Source organism: Pholcus phalangioides, unplaced genomic scaffold (genome assembly GCF_987345545.1).
Source record: "Pholcus phalangioides strain wild (caught in Gottingen) unplaced genomic scaffold, Ppha-v1.0 ptg000011l_1, whole genome shotgun sequence".
Lineage (NCBI taxonomy): Eukaryota > Metazoa > Arthropoda > Arachnida > Araneae > Pholcidae > Pholcus > Pholcus phalangioides.
In genome coordinates this window covers 30,885,332-30,907,736 of record NW_028301604.1, presented here as the reverse complement: position 1 = coordinate 30,907,736, position 22,405 = coordinate 30,885,332, and the positions used below count along the sequence as shown (strand labels likewise).

The window sequence follows — 22,405 nt, the reverse complement described above, 5'->3', positions numbered from 1 at the left end:
CACCAAGACCTATCTGATGGAAAGTTTTACATTTTATATGGTCAAGGCCATTCTGGCATGCTACAACATGGCGCCAGAAAGCAAACAACGTTGGAAATAAAAGTTTTTGTTACATAATCAAGGTGCTGCATTAGTTTTACACTCAGGCTCTCAGCTTCATTCTAACCACAACGTTTGAAGTAAATAGACATACTTTTTTGCTGATCAACAGGGAGTTAAGATTTGGTGTTCAACCCGAGTGGGATCCTCAGTCAGCTCGATTAGTGGTTATATATTCTTCCTCTGAAGACAACACCCAATGGGAGTCAAAATGCATTAGGAATTTTACATTTTCCATATGCAGTCAAACCTTTCTATCTCGAAACTGACAGGACCGAAAAAATTTTGAGATAGAGAGTTTGAGAAATATTTTTTTTATTAAGAAAAACATGCAAAAAATGGTGAAAAATTCTATTGATCAAAATTTTAAAAATACTGTATTATATTTTACTATGTACTATATAGTACTTAATAATGAAATTATTGGTTAAGTTACACAATCACACTATATGCAAATACACTTTTGAAAATATATTCAAATTTTTATAATTGATTCAATTTTATTTAAAATAATCCATAAGCTTAGATTGATGCATATGTTTGGCACTTTGAGCCTTTGTGATTTCATCTATACTAACAATAGCTGCAAATATTTTGGGCCCTATCTTCTCAGTTTGCCCCAGAAAATGGTGCAAACTTTCTACAGAATGTGTTTAGAATTTTTTCTAATGCTTCTGAAGCATCTTCTGCTGTATTTTCATTATTGGAGTCGGCCATACATTCAGAAATAATTTTGGTATCAGTCAAGGTGCTGCAAGTTTGTAGTGAACTTGTCTATTTCCACAAAATTGGAAAATGAGATTTCTAGCCTTAAGTGTTTTTTATTAATGACCCGATGCTTTGACATTTTGTTTTCGACATTGTTCTGAGAATCACTGAAATTCAAGTGAACCACCAAATCTGATCCTTTATCACTGCTGACTTTTTGCCGTGTTAAACAAGTCATCCACCCCATGTCAATCATTATATTTGCCTATGATTGACAAGATCATAGGGCTGTAATGCGGATAATCCTTTCTTATCAGTTACTTTCACCTCCGAAGAAAAGCCAGATTTGGGTGGAAGAAAAGGAATTTCCGTGTTTTCTTTTTACTACCATTGGGCTGGGCTTTCGAGAGATAGTTTTTGGAAAATTATTTTGAGACAGAGACGTGAAAATGCATTAAGTTAGCACAGTAAATGCAAGGATTTTTCATTTTTCGAGATACAAAGTTTTCAAGAAATGGAGTTTTGAGAAAGAGAGGTTTGACTGTATTTGCCTTACTCGTTGATGATTTCTTTAAATACTGAATGCCCCGGAAAAATAGAGTGATTCAGAAAAAAAACACTTAAGAAAAAAATCAGTGACCTTCACCCAAATATTATTCCTTTTCCGTGACCCTTTTCTCATTACACGACTTATCTGTGATGGCCATGTCTTAGTATTCTTGGGCAAAGCTTACCTACTCTTCCATAAAATATATATCTTTACTCTGAAAGGAAATTTGTCTTTTTCTTAGTCAAAACATATTTATTATTGCATATTCATATGAACACAATAAGAAACTTTGAACATAATCAAAACAATCAATCAAATTTCTTCATTAATGCATTAACACACTGTGATATTTTTTCAGGTTGACTTTCATGAATTACACTTTTAACAAAGGATATGACTTTACATTTCAATATAACACTTGCATCAAGGTGTTCCATTAATGTTCCAATGCAAATAAGTAAACGATAAATAGCCTCAGAATCATTGAGATTCTCTGTGAGAGTTACAACACCATCTGTTATCACAGAATTGAAAGGAAATTTCGATACATTCAGTGCAACTGAATAGTTTAGAAACAGTGATACAACTGCTATTTCAACTTTCTTATCATTTGAAGGAATGCAACTTATAGCCCCGGAACATATTTTTTGAACATTGTTCTTTAGCAAAAATTCACCTGTAGCATGACCGAAAAAATTACAAAATGCTCTAATAGCAAGCATGATGTTTACAGAATTGGAATCAGGTACAAGGTATTTCATTAAGTAATTTATTATGATGGCATTGCCCACTTCACTGACCTTTTGATCAATAACAGGACTCCTTACTGCTAACCTAAATAGATCCAAGGCAGGAAATACAAGTTCTGCAACAAAAAAAAAAAAACCTAATACATTTTTTTATATTATACTATGCGGGTGTATGTATACATACAAAGTGGTCATAAAATAACTTCCCTTATTAATAAACTCTTAGAGCAGAAGTTTCCAATGTAAAAGCTCAAACTGGTTAAAAGGTTGTTCAGCAAAAGCATATACAAATTTTGAACATTTCTCTATTATGTAAAGTGCCCAAGTTCACAGCTTTGCAGTACAGCAATACTCTTTCTTAGCAGATAAAAAAAAAGTGCCTAAAAATAATATATTTACAACTGTTTAAGGATAAAAACATTTATGACCAGTGTACTGTTAAATGGTAACATCTAAGACTCAATGCCTCATGGCCAGCATACGAAGTAAAACACAGAAAATCAGTTTTAACACATCCAAGCATCTGTCACTTTTACTTCTAATACCATAGGCCGATCGCAACACTTCTCAAACATGAAACTACACTGGTGAAATAAATTAAGAGAATTTGCATATTTCATCGAATTTCATGAAAAGAACTGAACTGAATGTAAAACCACTGCTTCTAGACAAAAATGCAAATCTTGTACGTCAAATACGTAAGCGTACATGTGTGTAGGCAGTAGAGAAACTGGCTTTATATGCGCAAGTAAGTTAAGACGCATTTCGTTCGCTAGCACACCTCGGCGAATTTCTTGGTGTTATTTTGCAGTAATCGGTTAATTTCAAATTGTAACAGTAAAAATGAGTAACCACCAACGTTTAGATGATGGAATGAGGTGGCGAATTGTGGGGAGGCTAGAAGCAGACCAATCTCAAGTCCAGATTTGTAGAGAGTTCAATTTAACGCCCAGCATCGTGTGTAACTTATGGAAACAGTTCCAGGATACAGGATCCATCGAGAGAAAGTCTGGGCAAGGTCGTCCAAGAGCCACGACGGCCAGAGAAGATTGCCATTTGTCGATTATAGCGAGGCGTAACAGGAGTGCTACAGCTTCTCAGATCTCCCGCGACTTGTATGCAGCCACAGGAACCCGTGTATCAAGGGTGACTGTTTCCAAAAGACTTCATGAGAGAGGGTTGTTTGCAAGAAGACCTGCGGTTTGCGTCCCGCTCACTTCTACGGACAGGAGAATCCGTTTATTATGGTGCAGAGAGCATAGAGATTGGAGTATGGATCAATGGGCAACCGTTCTCTTCACTGATGAGTCCCGGTTCAGCCTAAGCACCGATTCTCGCCGTACGTTCATATGGAGAGAACCAGGGACCCGCTACCTACCCTCCAATGTCCGCCAAATCGACCATAATGGCGGAGGAGGTTTAATGGTTTAGGCAGGCATCATGTTGGACGGCCGCACACCTCTCCATGTCTTTGAAAGAGGCACTGTGACTGGTGTGAGGTATAGGGATGAGGTCGTGGCGCCCTATGTTCACCTTTTCAGGGGTGCAGTTGGCCCTGAGTTCATTTTAATGGACGATAACGCCAGGCCACACACAGCTCTTCTGCTCGACGATTTTCTAGAGAGTGAGGATATTCGCCTGATGGATTGGCCAGCCAGATCTCCAGACCTTAACCCTATAGAGCATGTCTGGGACGCTCTGGGGAGGGCAATTGCAACTCGCAACCCCCCTCTGGGAACCATCCAGGGAATGAAAACAGCGTTGCTGAACGAGTGAGACCAATTGCCACAGGAAATGATAAACTGCCTTATTTCAAGTATGAAATCACGCTGCGAGACCTGTATATCTGTAAGAGGGGACCATACCCCCTATTAATCCATTTTTTTGTTTATTCTGCAACCGCTGTTTCGTACCTTCCGACTCGAACGAGTGTTAGGCACGATCATGCGTGTGTATTACAATTATTGAATGGTTATTTGTTTTGTATTGTATCAATGTATGTACATATCAAATTTCATTAAAATCGGTACAGTAGTTCTAGAGATAATCGACCAAGTTTTCAAATTCTCTTAATTTCTTACACCAGTGTATAACCCTGACATTATAAATATGTTAGAGCCACACATATACATACAAATGTTTCTAACATTCTTGCCAAATCATTAGAAATTTCCAGAAGGAATGTTTGAGATGCATGAATGATTTATTATATTTGTGGTTTCAAAAAGTCAAAAGGTGTGATCAATTTTTAATTTTTAAGTGGGAGAGGGGGACTTGTCTGATGTCAAATCCCCCACCTATTTCATTCAGAAACTATGGGCCATAAAGGTATACTTCTCCGAGCAAGAATTCTTGTTTCCCAGAGCTTATGCAGTCTTTACCAGACACCCTGCAGATACTGTTATTACAACACTAATGACAAATTTTATTGTACCAAATCTGACACTCTGGAAGCATATACAACTACAGCACATAATTACCAGAGCCCGGATTATATGTATTAAAAAGTGGCAAAATATGCTTTGTAAATATGCACTAAAAATCCGCAAAAAGTCGCTAAAAATTTTAAATAATGTACTCAAATAAGCCATTCTACTCTAATTTACCTGGATACTGGGACAAAAGTTAATGGCAAAATTTGGGTCCTTTTAAAGTGAAAGTGGGTTCCTCTGGAAAAAAATTAAAGTATGGTCTACCCCATCATTTACTGGTATCCCTATGAATCAAATAAATGATTCATTTTTAAAAACACGTTCACACGCACAATCCAAAGGTTCATTAAGAAAAATATTAATTTACCAGCTTATAATTAGTCTCTTTCACTTTCATTGTATAATGGGACCAGGATGCTTGAATCAAATTTTTATGTGTACTTTTTCAAAAATCTGGGTATTCGTCAGCAGCATCTCTGGTACTTACAATGAGAAAATATGCATTTATAAAAACAAATAATTACAACAAAAAAACTCATATTTTCAAAATGCATATTTTCTATTTCTTAGTGCATATTCATTTAGAAAAAATATTTTCATGCAGATAACTTTTTATTCAAGAATTTTTAGATGCTCACTAATAGGAAAAAATTTTGCTCTAGAACGGAAATGAACTATATGTCACACGTGCACACAATCCACGTGGTCAATTTTTCACATCCAAGATTTTACATAAGACTAGAAAAAAAAGAAACGTGGTAAGCAAATAAAGTGCCCGGCCTTCAGCTCTATGGCGCATTGTAGATAAAAGTTACTAAGAGTTAAATTGGTCATATTTCAGCTCACCGCCATTCATCAAAATATTACTTCATATACTGAATTTTCCGTGCTAATGTCAATAATACAACCTCATAATTAAACTATTTCCATTTTGATAATACGAGTACTGAAATGTAATATTTCCAAGGAAATACGTGAGAGATGGTCACCCTGGTATTGATGCTCACTATAATTTGTTTCCTTATACAGTGAAATCTGTCTAAGATGAACAATGTATGAGACGGAAACCTGTATTTAAATGGAATCAAAATATAGTCTGTTCAATCATTTATTTCCGTTTTAAACGGAAATTTGTTTGAAACAGAATACTATTTCAGTCTCTTGTCGTTTTGTTTCGGAAAAGTGATCCTCCCATGTTTTAGAAAAAAGACATTTACTATATAATACTACCATAGGTGCCGGAAACTAGGGGCTGAGGTTATTTGAGCCTCCCCCAATAATTTCTGAAACGATGCAATGCACCTTCCCTCTCCTGTGTATGCGCTTGTTTCCCATATATATGGGACGACCAGCCACTTTCAGTCCCACCAATGTTTTCTTCATGTCGCCGCCTCTGAATACTACCAACCTTATCTCACAATTTAAAATTCTTCTGACAGTCTCTTTGTGCATCTAATGTGGTATAATCCCCATTCATGAGACTTTTTATTTACATTTATTTTTATGCAAATGTCAGTCAGCAGGTGTCTCAGATGTTTTTTATCAATTATTTTTGTAATTTTGTCCCATAAATTATTTAAGCCTGCAAAGTAGAGATATTCACATGCTTGTGATTGCTGTAGAAATTGCAAAAAGGCACAGATTCACCGAAAAATAAATTTTTCATTACAGGGTGTCTACCAAATACCAAAATTCAATGACTTTTCTGTGACCTTTTTTATTCGCAGGGCTCCCACTCAAAAAATTAGAAAAAGTAGGATGGGGAGGGTACCCCCTTAGACAACATAATCATGGCATAATAAAAAAAATCCCTAGAATTATTTTTTTGAAAAAAATTTTAAATTAATTTTTTTTTCATAGTACACTATTTCAGTATCTTGTAAGATTGACTCAAGCCAAAGCAAAATGACAGAAATGACTTGGTAACAAAAACAATTTTTGACAAAAATAGGGTATATTTATAGCAACCCCACAATTCTTTTCTCTCTCCTCACAATATATATATATATATATATATATTACATTCTTTTTTGAGAGTCTTCCACAGTCCAGTCAGTCAACTCTCTTCGACAATACACATGACAAATTATGAAGATATGTAAGTTTTTTAAGAATGACGCTCTTTTGATACCACTTCCAAAAGCAAAATGTGTAAATTACAAGGTCCAATACAAATAAGTCAAGGAGGACCAGATGGTTTTACTGCCATTGTTTGTCTCTTTTAAAAAGGATTTGTTTAAATTTTTGGGGTCAATGCCAGTGCAATCGTTTTTGAAAAATGAAGTACTTTAATTTCTAGCTCTTTACTTGAGCATTGTAGATATTGTTTGTGCCTCTGCATGCCCTAAAAATACAGAAGAAAATTGAATGCTATTAATTATCACCAAAGTCACAAAACCTAGAATAGGTCTATGTACCCAACTGCTTCGTTATGCAAACTGTTGTTTCACCTATACACAAATTGTGCACCATAATTTTGAACGAGGAATATTAGTTACTGTCCCAGACCATGAAGTAGTAAAACTATTTTTTTTTTTTTAACCAGGCAGAAGTTTTTAATGACTGCTCTACTTGTAGAACCCTCAAACTAAGCAAATGAAAAATTACTAAACCACCAAATAGCCCACATACACTCCTCCCAAATAACCTTAAAATCAATATAATTTCTGCTTTGGCAAAATCATTAATTGCAATGTACTTCATTTGTATTATTTGGCATTATGTCATGTCCATGATTCCCTTCTCAATTAAAATCAATTACACAAATTTTGTTGAGAGGATTTTCTTAGAAAAGTAGGACAAAGTGGGACATTTTACCAAAAAGTAGGAAAATTAGGATGAGTGAAAGCCCTGCATTCGACAAAATGAGCCATGCTAGACTGTTTCCTTACATCAGTTGTTCCCAAACTGTGAGTAACAACCACCTGGGGGGGGGGGGGGTTAATAAAGTAGAGGGTCTTAATGAAAGGGGGAATGCGAATAAATTAACAAAAAAAGACCTAAATTTTGTTTCAAATTTACAAAAACTTTTAAATTTAAAGTTGATTTAAATACAACGCCCCATAGAAAGTGGACCGTAAGGGCTCAAGCCACATAAGCCTCACCCGCAAAAGTATAAGTGGATACAGGTTGTTTCCCCAATAAGGTGGGTAGGGGGCGCTAATGTCCACCTTTTGCTCTTCTGCCTACGCCAATAATTTTTTTAATGGGGCTGTAGAGGTAGTTTTCATTGGCCCCCTCCCATGGCTTCAATCAACTTTGCGAAACCACCTAAGACCTCAAGTTATCATGAAATCCATTCCTGCATACACCCTTGTGAGTCGTATATACGGACGTTTCGCAACCCTAGACTCCCATCATCAATGTTTTTGTCGTATCAGAGAGTCTTCGCCACCTACGACAAAACTTTCCACAGCAAGCTCTGTGGGCTCGTTGAAAACGTGTCCTGCGAATGCAAACTACTGAACACACTATTTATTGATAGTAAGCCGTGTGCACAACAGCAGCGTTGTGCTGCGACGCATAGGAATAGTGGGATCAAAGGTTTACGGAAAATTCACCGCCATGCAATTCACCGCTAGGAAAATTCACCGCCATGCAATTCACCGATAGGAAAATTCACCGACCAACAATTCAGCGTATTTATCATTGTGAGTAACGTGCTGTTGGATTTAATACAGTGCACGTTTCGTTTTATTTCTTACCGGGTGTTTTTTTGACGTCGCGTTAAAAAGTTACGGACGATTAAATTTGTCATTGGAAGCGGCGTGGCTTCTAATGGAGCTACAACGTTGATGACGTCACTGATTGAGTGTGACTTCTAAAGATGGTCTCCTGAAATATCCCGGTGAGCAGTCTTCAATTAAATCTGCGAATAAGAAGGGTAATAACCAGAGGAACGATTTGAGATTTGTTTCATTCGGTGACTTTGTTCTAGAGATATGAATTTCTGATTTGTACATGTTAAGTCTACGCTCTACGGGGTCTATTGGAAAAACTTTTTTGAAGCCTTTCGATGTTTATTTTGACAATAATTTTGAAAATTTCCTATTAAGAACCTTGTATATTTTTCTCCTCCTCAAACCGCATTGAAATATCTTTAGTTGTTAAATATTTACAATTGTTTGAAAATTTTCTCGTAATGGTTCCTACGAGAGTCTAACATGGTGTAACTTTACAGCGACACAATTTATTACTATTTGTCCTTAAAAATTGTGCAATATTTTTCCTGGATAATCTGTTTTGATTGCATTGCTCCGCCGCAAGAAATGAGTTTCTATGATTAATTGAACTTTTTATATGATTTTTTAAAATGTGTTGTTTGTGCCAGGAGTCCCTGATCAATCATGGAGGAAAGAATAGCAGGAGGTGACGCGACCAGCGCCTCCGTTGAGAAAGCATGGAGAATCTGGGTTGCCAGATGAAGCCAGTGATCGCTCTATTAAAGGGACCAAGTAAGCCCAAACAAACCGTGGCTTCTGATGCTTTCCTATGAGAAACATCCCAGTTTTTAAAAATCATTTCAAAATTTACTATTCCTTTTAAGAACTCGATTTTTTCCCCTCAAACTCTTTGGATATATTTATACAATTGAACGAGAGCTTTTACAATTTTAGTTGTGATTTGTTTTTGAATATTAGCTTCAACAACATGGAACCTTTTACAAAAATTACCAAAATTTACCCATATCTTGTGCCACAAAATTTCTTCTCGGCATTTTAATTTTAAAAAAATTATGCCAAAGTATGTAACACCTCAGTGCTGAGAGAATGACAATGTTTAAAGACACTTGAACAAGCTGTGTTTGAAAAAATCTGACTTTTTTTGTGAAAAACATTATATATGCAAAACATTAGCATATACGGGATGATTATAAAAAAACTATCCTGACATATGGCCCCTAACTATCATACCATTCACAGAAACTGAATGAAATTTTGGCATAAGGTATTTTGAGGTATGCGCTCAAGAATGATATGGAAAACAACAGTGTCATTTAACAGTTACGGTTACAGTGAGAAAATTTCGAAAATATCAAATGGCAACACCAAGTTTTTTGTATTGGAATGCGATCTCCATACTGAAAAACACTAAATAGCGTTGGAATGGCACCTGTAGCACGAAAATCAACGGAGCTAGGCAAGGAAAAAGTAAAAAGGACTTTGCCGTGCACCAGAGCATTATGTTCGTTTCATTCGTCACACCGTTTCTTCGGCTGAGATCCCAGCCTGATTAGTCATCCACAAGGTCATGTGGAAAATTTGTGAAACACAATAAAATGCTTTATTTTATGCTGCTTCTCTGTCCTTATTGGTTGTCCTCACTTTTAGCCTATCTACCGCCGGTGATTTTCATGCTACAGTTGCCGTTCGAATGCTATTTAGGGTTTTTCACAATGGAGATCACATTCCAATACAAAAAACTTAGTGTTGCCATTTGATATTTTCGAAATTTTCTCGCTGTAACCATAACTGTTAGAGTGATTTGCAAAATCACCCCTACCAACAGCGAGCTCTAAATCCACCCCCGTCTTCAACATATAGGGTTGTGTCATCTGCGAATGAAATTATTTTACCGTTCTACTTCATTTTACATAAATCATTAATATATACTAGAAATAATTATGACCCAAGGGCCGATCCTTGTGGGGCTCCTTTCATTATATTTCAAATGTGCTGATTTTACCATTTATTATGGCATAGCTTGTTTCCTATTGTAGTCATATGTTTTAAACCAATATAGTACATTGCCTGCTGAGAAGTGTTTTTATTTGTTAGAATATTTAAATCAACATAATCGAATGTTCGTTTTAAGTCTAAGACTGTAAGTCAAATGTCAAAATTCAACCCCCCTAATAAAGGGGGGGGGGTTCAAAGGTTATATGGAGTAATCATCACTGAGCCGAAATCCCTGAAGCCATAAATATAAAATTTAGTAAGCATTATATTTTATTACCAGTTGTTATCCGCGGCTTCGCTCGCGTGGATTTTGCAATCTCAAAATTACTCTCACCTCATAACCCCCATGGGTGATGAACTTTCAGAAATCCTGTCTCAGTGTGTATGTACATTATAAAATATAATACTAACTAAATTTCATATTTATGGCTTAAGCGACTTCGGCTCAGTGCTGATTGCTCCATATAACTTTTGAAACCCCCCTTAAGGGGTGGAATTTGGAAAAATCCCTTCTCAGTGAGTCTATATTACAATATTGATCTAATGTCATATTTATAGCTTTATAGCTTCAGCTGTTTCGGCTTGGCATGATTTCAACGTTGACCCCCCCCCCCTCTTATGACGCCCTTAGGTTGTCGAATATGGAAAAACCATTTCTTGGTGAGTAGTGAGTCTTTACGTCGTGAAAAAAACTATTCACAAAATACGGGGATGATGAATCAGTCAGGACATGTTATTTTATGTACAGTACTAGGGGCTCTGCCCCCCTACCACCTGTGGCGGTCAACCCCTTCCCCCTTTTCTCTTCACAACATATCTTGTTTATTTCGTCCCACTTCATCAGTGTGCTATGGAAAGGGACATGTGAAAGCACTAGTTTACTGAAGAAGCGAATTTTATAATAATAAAGCAACAAAAAACAAATGTGATTCATCAAGTAACCCCAGAAAACTTCCCCATGGGGGAACTCCAATTCGTTGAATTTTAGTGGGGGCCCTGACTGGATTTATCTCGGGCTAACAATGTGTTGCAAATTTTACAATGTTAAACAACAAAAATCAATGAGATTCATCCAGGGACACCCGAAATGAAACCTGTCAACTTTTCCATGGGGCCCCGACCTGAAGGCTTGTCGGACATACCCCCTGTGAGTGGCCATGAAAATTTTTAATTTTTATCAATTTTAAAACGAATAAAATCCAGGGCCCACATCCAGTAACGGGGACCCAATACGCAAATATTTAGTGGGGCACCCAGACACTGGATTTATCTCGGGCTTCCGCTGTTGAAAATTCTAAAATGTTAAACAACAGAAAAGAATGAGATTCATCCAGTGCCCCCAAAATAAAACGGGACCCCTGACTCGGAAGCTAATCGGGCATCCCCCTCTGAGGGCCACTGCAAATATTCATTTTACCAACGAATAAAATCCAGCTTCCCCTCACGCAATTACCCTTGACCAAATTCGCAAATTTTATGGGGTCCCAGACTGGATATACCTTGGGCTTCCGCTATCGCAAATTTTTGCAATGGAACTAGTTATTGAAAGTTCATCACCCATGGGGGTTATGAGGTGAGAGTAATTTTGAGATTGCAAAATCCACGCGAGCGAAGCCGCAGGTAACAACTGGTAATAAAATATAATGCTTACTAAATTTTATATTTATGGCTTCAGGGATTTCGGCTCAGTGATGATTATTCCATATAACCTTTGAACCCCCCCCCCCCTTTATTAGGGGGGTTGAATTTTGACATTTGACTTACAGTCTTAGACTTAAAACGAACATTCGATTATGTTGATTTAAATATTCTAACAAATAAAAACACTTCTCAGCAGGCAATGCACTATATTGGTTTAAAACATATTACTACAATAGGAAACAAGATGTGCCATAATAAATGGTAAAATCAGCACATTTGAAATATAATGAAAGGAGTCCCACAAGGATCGGCCCTTGGGTCATAATTATTTCTAAGTTTATATTAATGATTTATGTAAAATGAAGTAGAACGGTAAAATAATTTCATTCGCAGATGACACAAGCCTATATGTTGAAGACGGGGGTGGATTTAGAGCTCGCTGTTGGTAGGGGTGATTTTGCAAATCTTTAAAAATCTAGTCTAAGCATCGGTGACCACATGTCCTGCATTTTGTCTCGTATTTTCCGTGACAGTCCGGTTTTTCTGTTTTTTCTTCTCCATCCAGACTTTTTGAAAAATGTCACGGTTTTACTCGTTTATAGTCGAAGTTTTCTTGAATTTGTTGTTGCAATATTACCATATAGAAGTTCCGAAAATTTCATAAAATATCGCATTTCGTTTGAGGGGAAATCTAAGGAGGACACCTACATCCAGCAGTGGATTGAAATTGGTTGTTGATGATGCCACACCTATTAAAACCAGTATTTTAAATACAGTTAAACTCGGCTATAACGACATCGAAGATTCCGCGGGATTTCGGCATTATAACCGAGTCTGGCTGTATTGCTTTCACTTTTAGAATATTGTTCTAGAGCTCTTTTAGTTATTTTCTAACATTTACCGGTGATTATGTATGATCCCCACCTCATATTAGTTCGCTACGACGCAGTTCGTTTTGTAGAGGCCATATAATTATGTCCTACTACTGATGCTGGAAAAAAAATTAATGGAATAAAGTGAATATAAAGATAAGTTTAATTTTCTCCATCAGCAAAACTGGTAAAAGAAAGCCATAGCCTCATATTGTTTAAAGTTATATGCGTGAGTTCAAAAATCGTATGAAATTATCTTGTTTTAAACATCCAATTCTTGGACATAAAACCTCTTGGGTGACAAATAACATTTTCGAAAACTGAAACTCACGGAACCACAGCTTCAAAATATAAAAAATGGCATTCTTTTTGGGCAATGTTAGAGGAGTATTTTAGAAGGATAATTTTCACACAGTTTTCATTACATACATATTCAATTGGTAATTTTCAATCAAAACCTACAATATTTAATTAGTAATATCTGACATAATTTTCATTCAAAACATACAGTATTTATTTAACAATTTTCGACATGATTTTCTTCCTTATATATTTATAATTAAAGGGCTCCAATCTACTAATCTAGAAAAACAGATAACACGCAAATGTAAGAAAAAAACGGGAGAAAAATATTCATTTCTCACAAATATTGATATCATAATTAATATGATACATTATGAGCTATACCTCTCATATAGTCTTTAATGTCACATCCTTGATGATACTTATCAACTAAATTCTTTAATCTCTGCGCAGAGTCCCGGTATTTCTTTCTCCTAATGTGATGGTTTTGTCCACTTACAATTTGCTCCATCCGAACTTCATTCAAACTCTGTTCTCTTTTTATGGCACCGATGAACTTCCATATATCTGGGTGGTGAGCAGATAATTGCTGTTGGAACGCTCGATGCCATCCTTCTATAGAATTGTTGGTATTAGGGAAATCGTTACGCGTTCCTTGAAAGCAGTTCCAAATGTCGATGTCAAAGTCAAAGCACGGCTGATGACGACCACCACAACGAAGAGGACGCCCGATCCAAGTGTCTTCAAATCTACACTTCATCATAAATACGTTTTCGGAACAATGGGATTTTTTAATCATTTGTGACACTACTAGGTTAAAAACTAACTAACTAACCAATTCACTCACTCCCTCACTCACTAACCAACCAATTTACTCGCTCGCTCAATCGCTGACTTGATCAATCACTTACTCACTCTGTCACTCAGTCCCTACTGGGTCACTCACTCACCCGCTGAATCACTTACTCACTTGGTCACTCACTGGGTCACTCAATCACTCAATCACTTACTTACTCGGTCACTCGCTCAATCACTGACTCGGTCACTCGCTCACTCAGTAACTCAATCGCTCACTCTCTCGCTAACTGACTCGCATTGAACTGTTGTCGGTGAATTTTCCTAGCGGTGAATTGTTGTCGGTGAATTGCTAGCAGTGAATTTTCCGCACACGGGGCTCAAAACAGAGCAAAAGACCAGAACGGCATTGAATGGAGCAAGGTGCGATTCAATGAGCAGTTTGTTTAGTCGGTTTAGCGATCGACGCCGACTGCCGAAATCGGCAGTTTGCCGTCGGAGATGTGCATCAGACAGGGACATGGCCCCCACAAGGGGTGGGCTGACAAGGCTCCGGCCCTGGGGCCCGGGAGGATTTTTTAATCATTTTTTGTTTTTTCACGCTATAAATTCATCATACATGGGGCCCCTTGAAAGTCTGGTCGGGGGGCCCGTAAAAGATCCCAGCCTAGGGGCCCTGCTTCAGGATGTGGGGGGCCATGGACAAGGATGTGCATCAGAAGAAAAGATCTTAATAGAATGTGTACGAATGAGCCCATTTCTTTGCTAATTGCATTAACATGCGCAGGCAAAACGCATTCGTGCAAGTAAAATAACAAAAATTAGAATATAAGGTTTCTTATATGTATACGAGAGCTGAAACCATTGTTTTAGGGTACATAGTTCAGCCAGGGCCGGTCTTAGACCAAGTTGCGCCCGGTGCAAAAGCAGTAGTCAGCGCCCCCCCCCCCCCCCAGGTGCGGTGCACATCATCCAGAGTGATGTGTCTGAGGAGGCAATTTTTGCTAGTCATTACTGTCCCGTAAAATACGGGACAGATTCATTCTACTATTTTATCAGACTCGGTCTGTGGTGATCATCCCCATCGCCCACCCCCCTTTCTTGGTTGGATATTGAGGGAGGAAAAAGTCGGAAAAGCTTTCTTCCTAAAATGGGGTTACCACCATTTAACTTGTAAACAAGCATAATAACCCAACTTGTTTGATTTAAAAACATTGAAAAAACGTCACACATTTATGCAGGGTACTCATCACAAAGGATCTATCTTCTTCATACTTATTTTAATCGAATTTTATGGTAAAATAAGTATATAGTTTCACGCGTAAGGGTTAAACTGGTAATAAAAGTGGTTCAATGAAAGTGATATTTTCGTATGATTACTTTCATATTTATAAAACTCAAGTGTGAACTTCATTTAAAATTATCCCTTCCGGACCCAGTACTAAGAAACAGAAGGGGCAGGCAAACACCAGCTAAAGCACCGGGCTCTGCAACTTGGGTAGGCCCGTAACTATTCCGAAGCAACTTGGACTGTGACTCCGAGCAGAATGGGAGGGGGGCACTTGTAACTCCTTTTTCTGAGCATAACCATTTCAAGAGAAGTCTGCCCCCGAGAAAGCACACTACGGACCTGGGGAAGGGGCGGGTCATCTTAAGAGCATCATGGGCCTTCCTAGCCAAGTGGTTTTTCTGAGGCCCTGCCTAGTAAATTCTGGAAAATTTTAACCAGATCTCATTTTCGTGAGGGCCCCTCTACTTTTGAGGATCCCGGGCAGCGCCCGGGTGAGTCTATGTGTTAAAACGGCACTGAGAAGGGGTTATTTTTATCTCTAGATTTTTTTTTTAACCTCAGGGACTTCGGCTTTAATTTCAACGATAACACGCAATTCTCTTCCACCTAGTACCTTACCAAGGTGTAAAACAATGTCGTGAAGCATAATTTAGGGACAACGATCCCAATGGAATAAAGCAATATATATTTTGCACCTCACTTTTTTTTAGTTTAAAAAACAGAATGGGGGTGGGGGGTCCATGATTGTAGAATCTGGTTTACAAAGCTATTTAAAAAAATCAAATTGAACTTCCAACATACATTCCTCATTAGTTTCTTGAAAGCAAAAAGATGTCCTTTTAAAGTCCCATTGTGGTCACACCTTCACAGAGATACTGTCTAGAAGCCTCATAGAAAGCTTTACCATTACTCATCGGCAGGGGCGGTCTTAGGGCAGTGCAACCGGTGCAATTTTCAAGTCCACACACACGTAGCACTTAGGTGCGGCTCGAGACAAAATCTCTACCCGAGCGGGACCCTTTTATGTCCCTGACTTCCCTAATTAAAAAAACTTTTGTTTCAATCTTTCCGTTTTGATGCGTTCAAAGGAACAGTGATATTTTATGTCATAACATATCACTTCGGATTTTTTTTCTACCCTTTTACCTTGGATTTGGCGCTCCTCCTAGAGCGGGTAGAAATCATTTTCCAATTTTTCGCCCTTCTCATGTTTCGGCGCCCCTACTCATTTAGCGCCCGGTGCAATTGCACCTGTCGCACTGCCCCAAGACCGCCCCCCCTGAGTTCAGCCGATATTTAAATGCCACAACTAGGGGGGGGAGCAGGCGGGTCTCGTGCCCCGGGCACGCATCTAGTTGTGGCCCTGACTGTAGAGGTCTGATCCAGCCCAGGGACTCTAAATGATATAATTCTCTTTTTTTCATACTAAATTCACTATACGGGGCCAGTGTAAAATTTGACGTGAGCCCACCAAAGATCCCAGCTTAGGGGCCCTACTGCAAGATGCGGGGCCATTAGACCAATGTTTCTCAACCTTTGGAATTCCGCAGCAGGGTTGAATTATTTTCTTGATCGGAAGGCCTAGGCATACACAAGATTAATAGGAAATAAATGGGTAAAAATGAAGCAATAAACCACTCACGGCCCAGTTTGGTGGATGCCAGGGCCCGGCTGTTGAAGAACACTACACTAGACCAACTAAGGGCCCTTTCGAAAGACAAATTTCACATATTCCTTTTCCTATTCACATTTTTCGAAGTCCAATATTAGACACCTGTTATTTGCTCTATCGTCAAGCTTAGGTGTCCGTCTAGATCAGGCAACTTCAATCCGTTGCACCCGAGCACCACGGTGCTCCCCCAAGCACCCAGAGTACTCGATGCTCGTGTCCGATTTGGTGCTTGCAAGCATTTGATCAACATTCAATTTAAACTACCCTTGTGCAAATCACATTAAATTATTATAATCATCCGGATTTCATGCATTCGTATGTCAATCATGACGTAAGAGTGCTCTTCTTTTGATGATGGGTACAGCCAGTGCTCGCGACTGGAAAAAGGTTAAAGACTCCTGGTCTAGATCGCAGCTGCCTCCCTTGAGTAATTCATGGTTTATAGGCAGCTTCCCAAGAAGTTTGACAGTTTTTTAACCATATAAAAGAACCACTTTATATAAAGAATAGGTTTTGTGTGCACAAATCCATATTTTGAGCTCGCCACAGCACTTCTAGGAGCCACGACACACACTTTTGGAAGCACTGTGATATTCCTTTAAATTTGGCCTAAAAGTTATGTCGCAACACAATTAATGGCGAACGATTCAGATGTCGGTCTTCTCTTGAACTCTCTTGTTCTGTCGCATGCATATACTGTATGATTCTGTCGTTTGCTGAAGCTAGTCGGCAAAGATCGGCGCGATCAAAATAAAAAATGGATGATAATTAAAAAATTGTTTCATGGGGGAAAAAACTGGTGCCCTTTCACCTGTTGCCCATAAGGATGGAGCTGACAGGGCTGCAGCCCTAAGGCCTGGGACAATCACCATCATTGTTTTTTCATGCTATAAATTTACTACAGAGCTGCCCCCCCCCCCCCAATGAAAACTCTGGCTTGCAAACCCACCAAAGACCCAACAGCCCTGCTCCATGATGTGGAGGGGGGAACCATGTCCTTTCTACGGAAAACAAATATTGTTCTCCTAAAAGAGGACTCCCTACCACCATGGTCTATTACAGTCCCCCTCCTTTACGAATTATCACGTGATCCTGAGAACACTGCTTTAGGGGGAATATTAAAGATGTTGTAAGGTCTGGACAAAAAAAGAAAAGTTCTTTTTTGTTCACCCAGTCTAAATAGCTTTTTTGCCCCACCCATATAATTAATGTCTACTCCAATGTAGGGTGGCTACATATCGGCATTGTTCTTTTCTGTTGCTGCCCACCGTCCCTCTGGGGCAAAAAAAAAAAGAATGAATAAAACCTGAGAGAGAAGAAAGAAATATTAAATGCCACAGCTTCTCCAAAGCCTAGATTTTGGGGAAAAAATCTAACAAAAAGATCTCTTGAAAATCAAAAAAAACCTGTGATCTTCACTCAAATTTTGTGACTTTTTTGGGACTTCGTGACTTTCCCATGTTTGTAGACACCTTGCATTAGTTGCAAAGATTATATAAGAAGAATTCAGAAGCAGTGGTGCTGATGATGAGCATTCAGAGGAGAGTGAAAACCACCCCTGGCCACACATTTGTGAAGCAAGAGACAGTACTGATGACAGATGAGTTAATCAGAATGAAATTATGCCTACATTGGTGCTTCAGCTGATGCAAAATAAAATGCTGCTGGAAGCAATAAACACAAACCACATTGAAGCCGCAAAACTAATGATTTCCATAAATTTATCCAAGATCTCAAAAATATTCTGTGTACTCGTTACAACAAAACTACTGCACATGGAAGAACAGTGAAACCTTGATATAGCAATATATTCTGCAGACCCAAGAAAAATATTGTCGTAGAGGGATTATCGTTATATCAATATCATCTCACCATCCAATAATGGCACTATAGGTTTTTTTTAAATTTTTTCATAGCCTGCACCAGGGGCAGTCTTATGGCAGTGCGAGCAGTGCAATTGCACCAGGCGCCAAATGAGAAGGGGCGCCGAAACATGTTAGATATACATTACCAGAAAAATATTTTTAGGATACTTATTTAAAAAAATAACTATAACATATACATGAAAAATGACCGAAATGAGAAAAAATAATTGGAGATTTGAGTGTATATAATATTACGGTTATTTTCCGAAAAGAAAAGAATCGGTGGGCAGTGCACCTATATACGTGCAGTACATAGCAATTTTGGTCAAATAAAAATACATGCTCTCTCTCTCTTCAGCTCTTTTCGTTTACCCCCCTACACAATTTCTTTCTCTTTTGTTGTGCAGTAAAAAATAATGGAGGAATCGCCCTCTGTAACCCAATTTTTCTACTAACGAGAACAAAAGTATTTTGTTGTGTTGTGGGGAGTATTACAGGAATTAAAGGGAAATCTGGAAAGGAAATCTTCTGATGTGGGAAAGATTTTGAGCCAGAGGCCGTTTATGCCTTTTTCCCCCCAACTTGTATTAAAAATGCAGAATCGAATCTCCAACACAGTGCAGTATTTCGAAAAAAATATATATTGAATAAATATTTTTAAAAAATGAACGAATTAAAACCTATGATTGCTGACCATTTTAAATAGGAATCCTGCACTTGGGCCTCATTCCTACCTGTCACACAAGGAGAAACAAAAATGTGCTCAAACGAGAAAACCCATGCACTTTGGCGCCCCCGATCACTGGTCAGTCTCCTGACTCACCAGACTTTCCTATTAGTTCAACTAGGGATAGCTCGGTGGCACTGGGTGTGCTCTAGAAAAGCGTCAAATCTGAAGTGAAAGGGCGAAAAAAAAATTAGGAAAAATTAATTGTGCCTGTTGTAGGAGGGATGCCAAACTGAATTGTGCTTGGTTTGAAAGAAAGGAGGGGTGCCAAGTCTGAGGTAGAAAGGACGAAAAAAAAATTTGGGGAAATGATTTCTGCTCCCTCTAGTAGGATTGCCAAATCTGACGTAAAAGGGGTGAAAGAAATTACAGAAACTGATTTCGGCTCATGTTAGGAGGGGTGTCATATCCAAAGTAGACACGCAAAAAAAAAAAAAAAATTAGAAAAACTTGTTTGTGCCTTCTTTAGGAGTGCCAAATCAAAAAGATTTGACATATGTTATGACAAAATATCACTGTTCCTTTGTTTTTTTTTAATTGGGGAGGTCGGGCCCAAAAATAGGTCCCGCTCGGGTAGAGATTTTGTCTCGAGTCACTCCTGAGTGCCACGTATGTATGTGTGGACATGAAAATTATAACAAACCGTACATACACAATTGAACATCTTTTTGGAGTTTCATGGATCTTGTTCCAGATACCCGGTGAGTAACGGTAAAGCCTCCTATGAGGCTCCTAGACAGTATCTCTGTCTAGGAAGCCTTGGTAAGGTGTGGCCACAATGGGACTCTAAAAAGACATCTTTTCCCTTTCAAGAAACTAATGATGTTGGAAATTCAATTTGATTTTTTTTAAACAGCTTTGTAAACCAGATTCCACAATCATGACCCCAATTATATTTTTGAAACTAAGGAAAATTTGAGGTGCAAAATATGGGTTGCTTACTTATTCCTCTGGGGGGATATTTAGGGATTGTTGTCCCTAAATATGCTTCACAGCATTGTTTTGCACCTTGATAAGGTACTAGTTGGAAGAGCGATGATACATCTCACCAAATAGATTGATTAATTAAATACTGTGCCAGTTTATAAAACATTTTTCCATTACGTTATATATTATTTGGGAATATGAATCATTGTGTGAACTTAATCAATCTAGCTGCCTGTAAGTATAAGGAAGGCTTATGTATTAAGATTTGAGACAACGTGGCAAACATTTGGAAAACATTTGGATTGGCACTGCAAACCAAAAAAAAAGGGGAACTAGAGTGATTTTTATGACCATGTTTTAGGAAATGGAAAAATAGCATCTGAAAGAGAGAAATGCGGGGGGGGGGGGGGGGGAGTGCAGTGGCAAATCCATTCAAATAAGACCAATTTCTGATATGTATCTTCGTATATATATTTTTATTTATTTGCAAAAACAAACACAAAATACATATAAAAGACAGAACAAAACCACATAGAAAGAACAACACATGAACACAATAAATAGTCATATTGGACCCCAAGGGACATAACGTCCTTCCAGGCAGCCCTATGGATTAAATTATTATATTTTGCCGCCATTTTCTAAGTACCGTACGTTATGTTAATAAATGTTATGTAATAATATATGAATATTTCAAAAATTTATGCACTCTAAAAATTTTAATTATGAGATCTGAAACTGTTAAATTACGATATTTCTTGTATAAATAATTAGTCTATGAAATGAATTTTCCTTTTCGTTTCACAATACCTTCATATATACACATACATACTCACTTGACTACGTACATGCTCATAGAGATACACATATACATATAAACACACATACATACATATACCCTTTTCATTTTTTTATTTTATTTATTTTTTATTTATTTTTATTTTTTTGTACCATGACATCGTAAAAAATGTTTGTTTATTTCAGCCGTGATTAAATTATTCCAATATTTCCCATCGATGTCATTATTTATATTGTATTTTATGAAAACAATCTTAAAATATATTTTCGTAATTTTGTACGCTTTTTGCGTACATGAAAGCATCATATTTATTGTTACGATTATGAGCTGTCGACTGAAATGAATTCATTATTTTTGGCGCAGTAAACAAGAAACATTTTTGAAAAAGGTGTTTATTTGTTTTTGGGATTTCAAATTCATGTTTGATTCTTGCCAAAGTTCTGTTTGTTTTCCGCTTTAACCAGTTATTGTTTTTGAACACAAAATTTATAAGTCTATAAATTTATAGCTGTCTAATGTATGGCAATTTGAAATCAGGTTTTTTAAAGCTGATGAAATTTTGAATCAAATGTATGTTACAGTAAATGCATTGAATCGGTAAAGCATATCTGTAATGCATAATCACCAATCGTCTCGGTAAGTTTGATAAATTTCACATTTTTTTATCACTTTTACGATTATGCATAATCCTTTTAGACTGTGTATGCATAAACAAGCAGGGTTGTTTTTTTTCACTTTAGATATTCTTTTCTTAACCTCAGGAATGTTCAGACCAAATTTCAAGAATTGTGCGTTATCATTGAAATTAAAGCCAAAGTCACTGATGTTTTTTTTTTTTTTTTTTTTTTTGTAGATTTTTTTTTACAACTCCTTGCTAGTACCGTCTCAACGCATGGACTTACCCAGGCACGGCTCGGGGGCCTAAAGAGTAGAGGAGCCTCAGGAAAATGATCTAGTTAAACTTTTCTAGAATTTACTAGGTAAATAAGCCTCAGGAAAAACACTTGGCTCATGGGGCCCATAATGCTCTTAAAATGGCGCTGCCCCAGAGCAGTAACATGCTTTCTCTGAGGCAGACTTTTCTTGGAGTCTCCTTGAAATGGTTATGCTCAGAAAAAAAAAGAGAGTTATAAGCACCCACCCCCCTATTTGGCTCGAGGCACCACCCAAGTTGGCTCAGAATATAGTTACGGGCCTGCCCAAGTTGCAGGGCTCGGTTCTTTAGCTGGTGTTTGCCTGCTCCTTCCATTTCTTAGTACTAGGTGTGAAAGGGATAATTTCAAATGAAGTTTATGAG

General features: G+C 37.7%; 1 protein-coding gene across 2 annotated transcripts in view; it reads right to left on the bottom strand.

Annotated features, from left to right (window-relative positions):
- Positions 1-400: 400 nt before the first annotated feature.
- The window catches only part of LOC149080331 (phospholipase A-2-activating protein-like), a 312,878-nt gene continuing 290,873 nt past the window's right edge, over positions 401-22,405 (bottom strand). Inside the window, exon 10 of one of the 2 annotated variants that reach the window (XM_089239466.1) lies at positions 401-2,222. In XM_089239466.1, coding sequence (XP_089095592.1) covers positions 1,666-2,222 — 557 coding nt within the window. In that variant the 3' untranslated portion in view covers positions 401-1,665. The remainder of the gene's footprint in view (positions 2,223-22,405) is intronic. The other variant, XM_089239467.1, reaches the window with a different exon arrangement.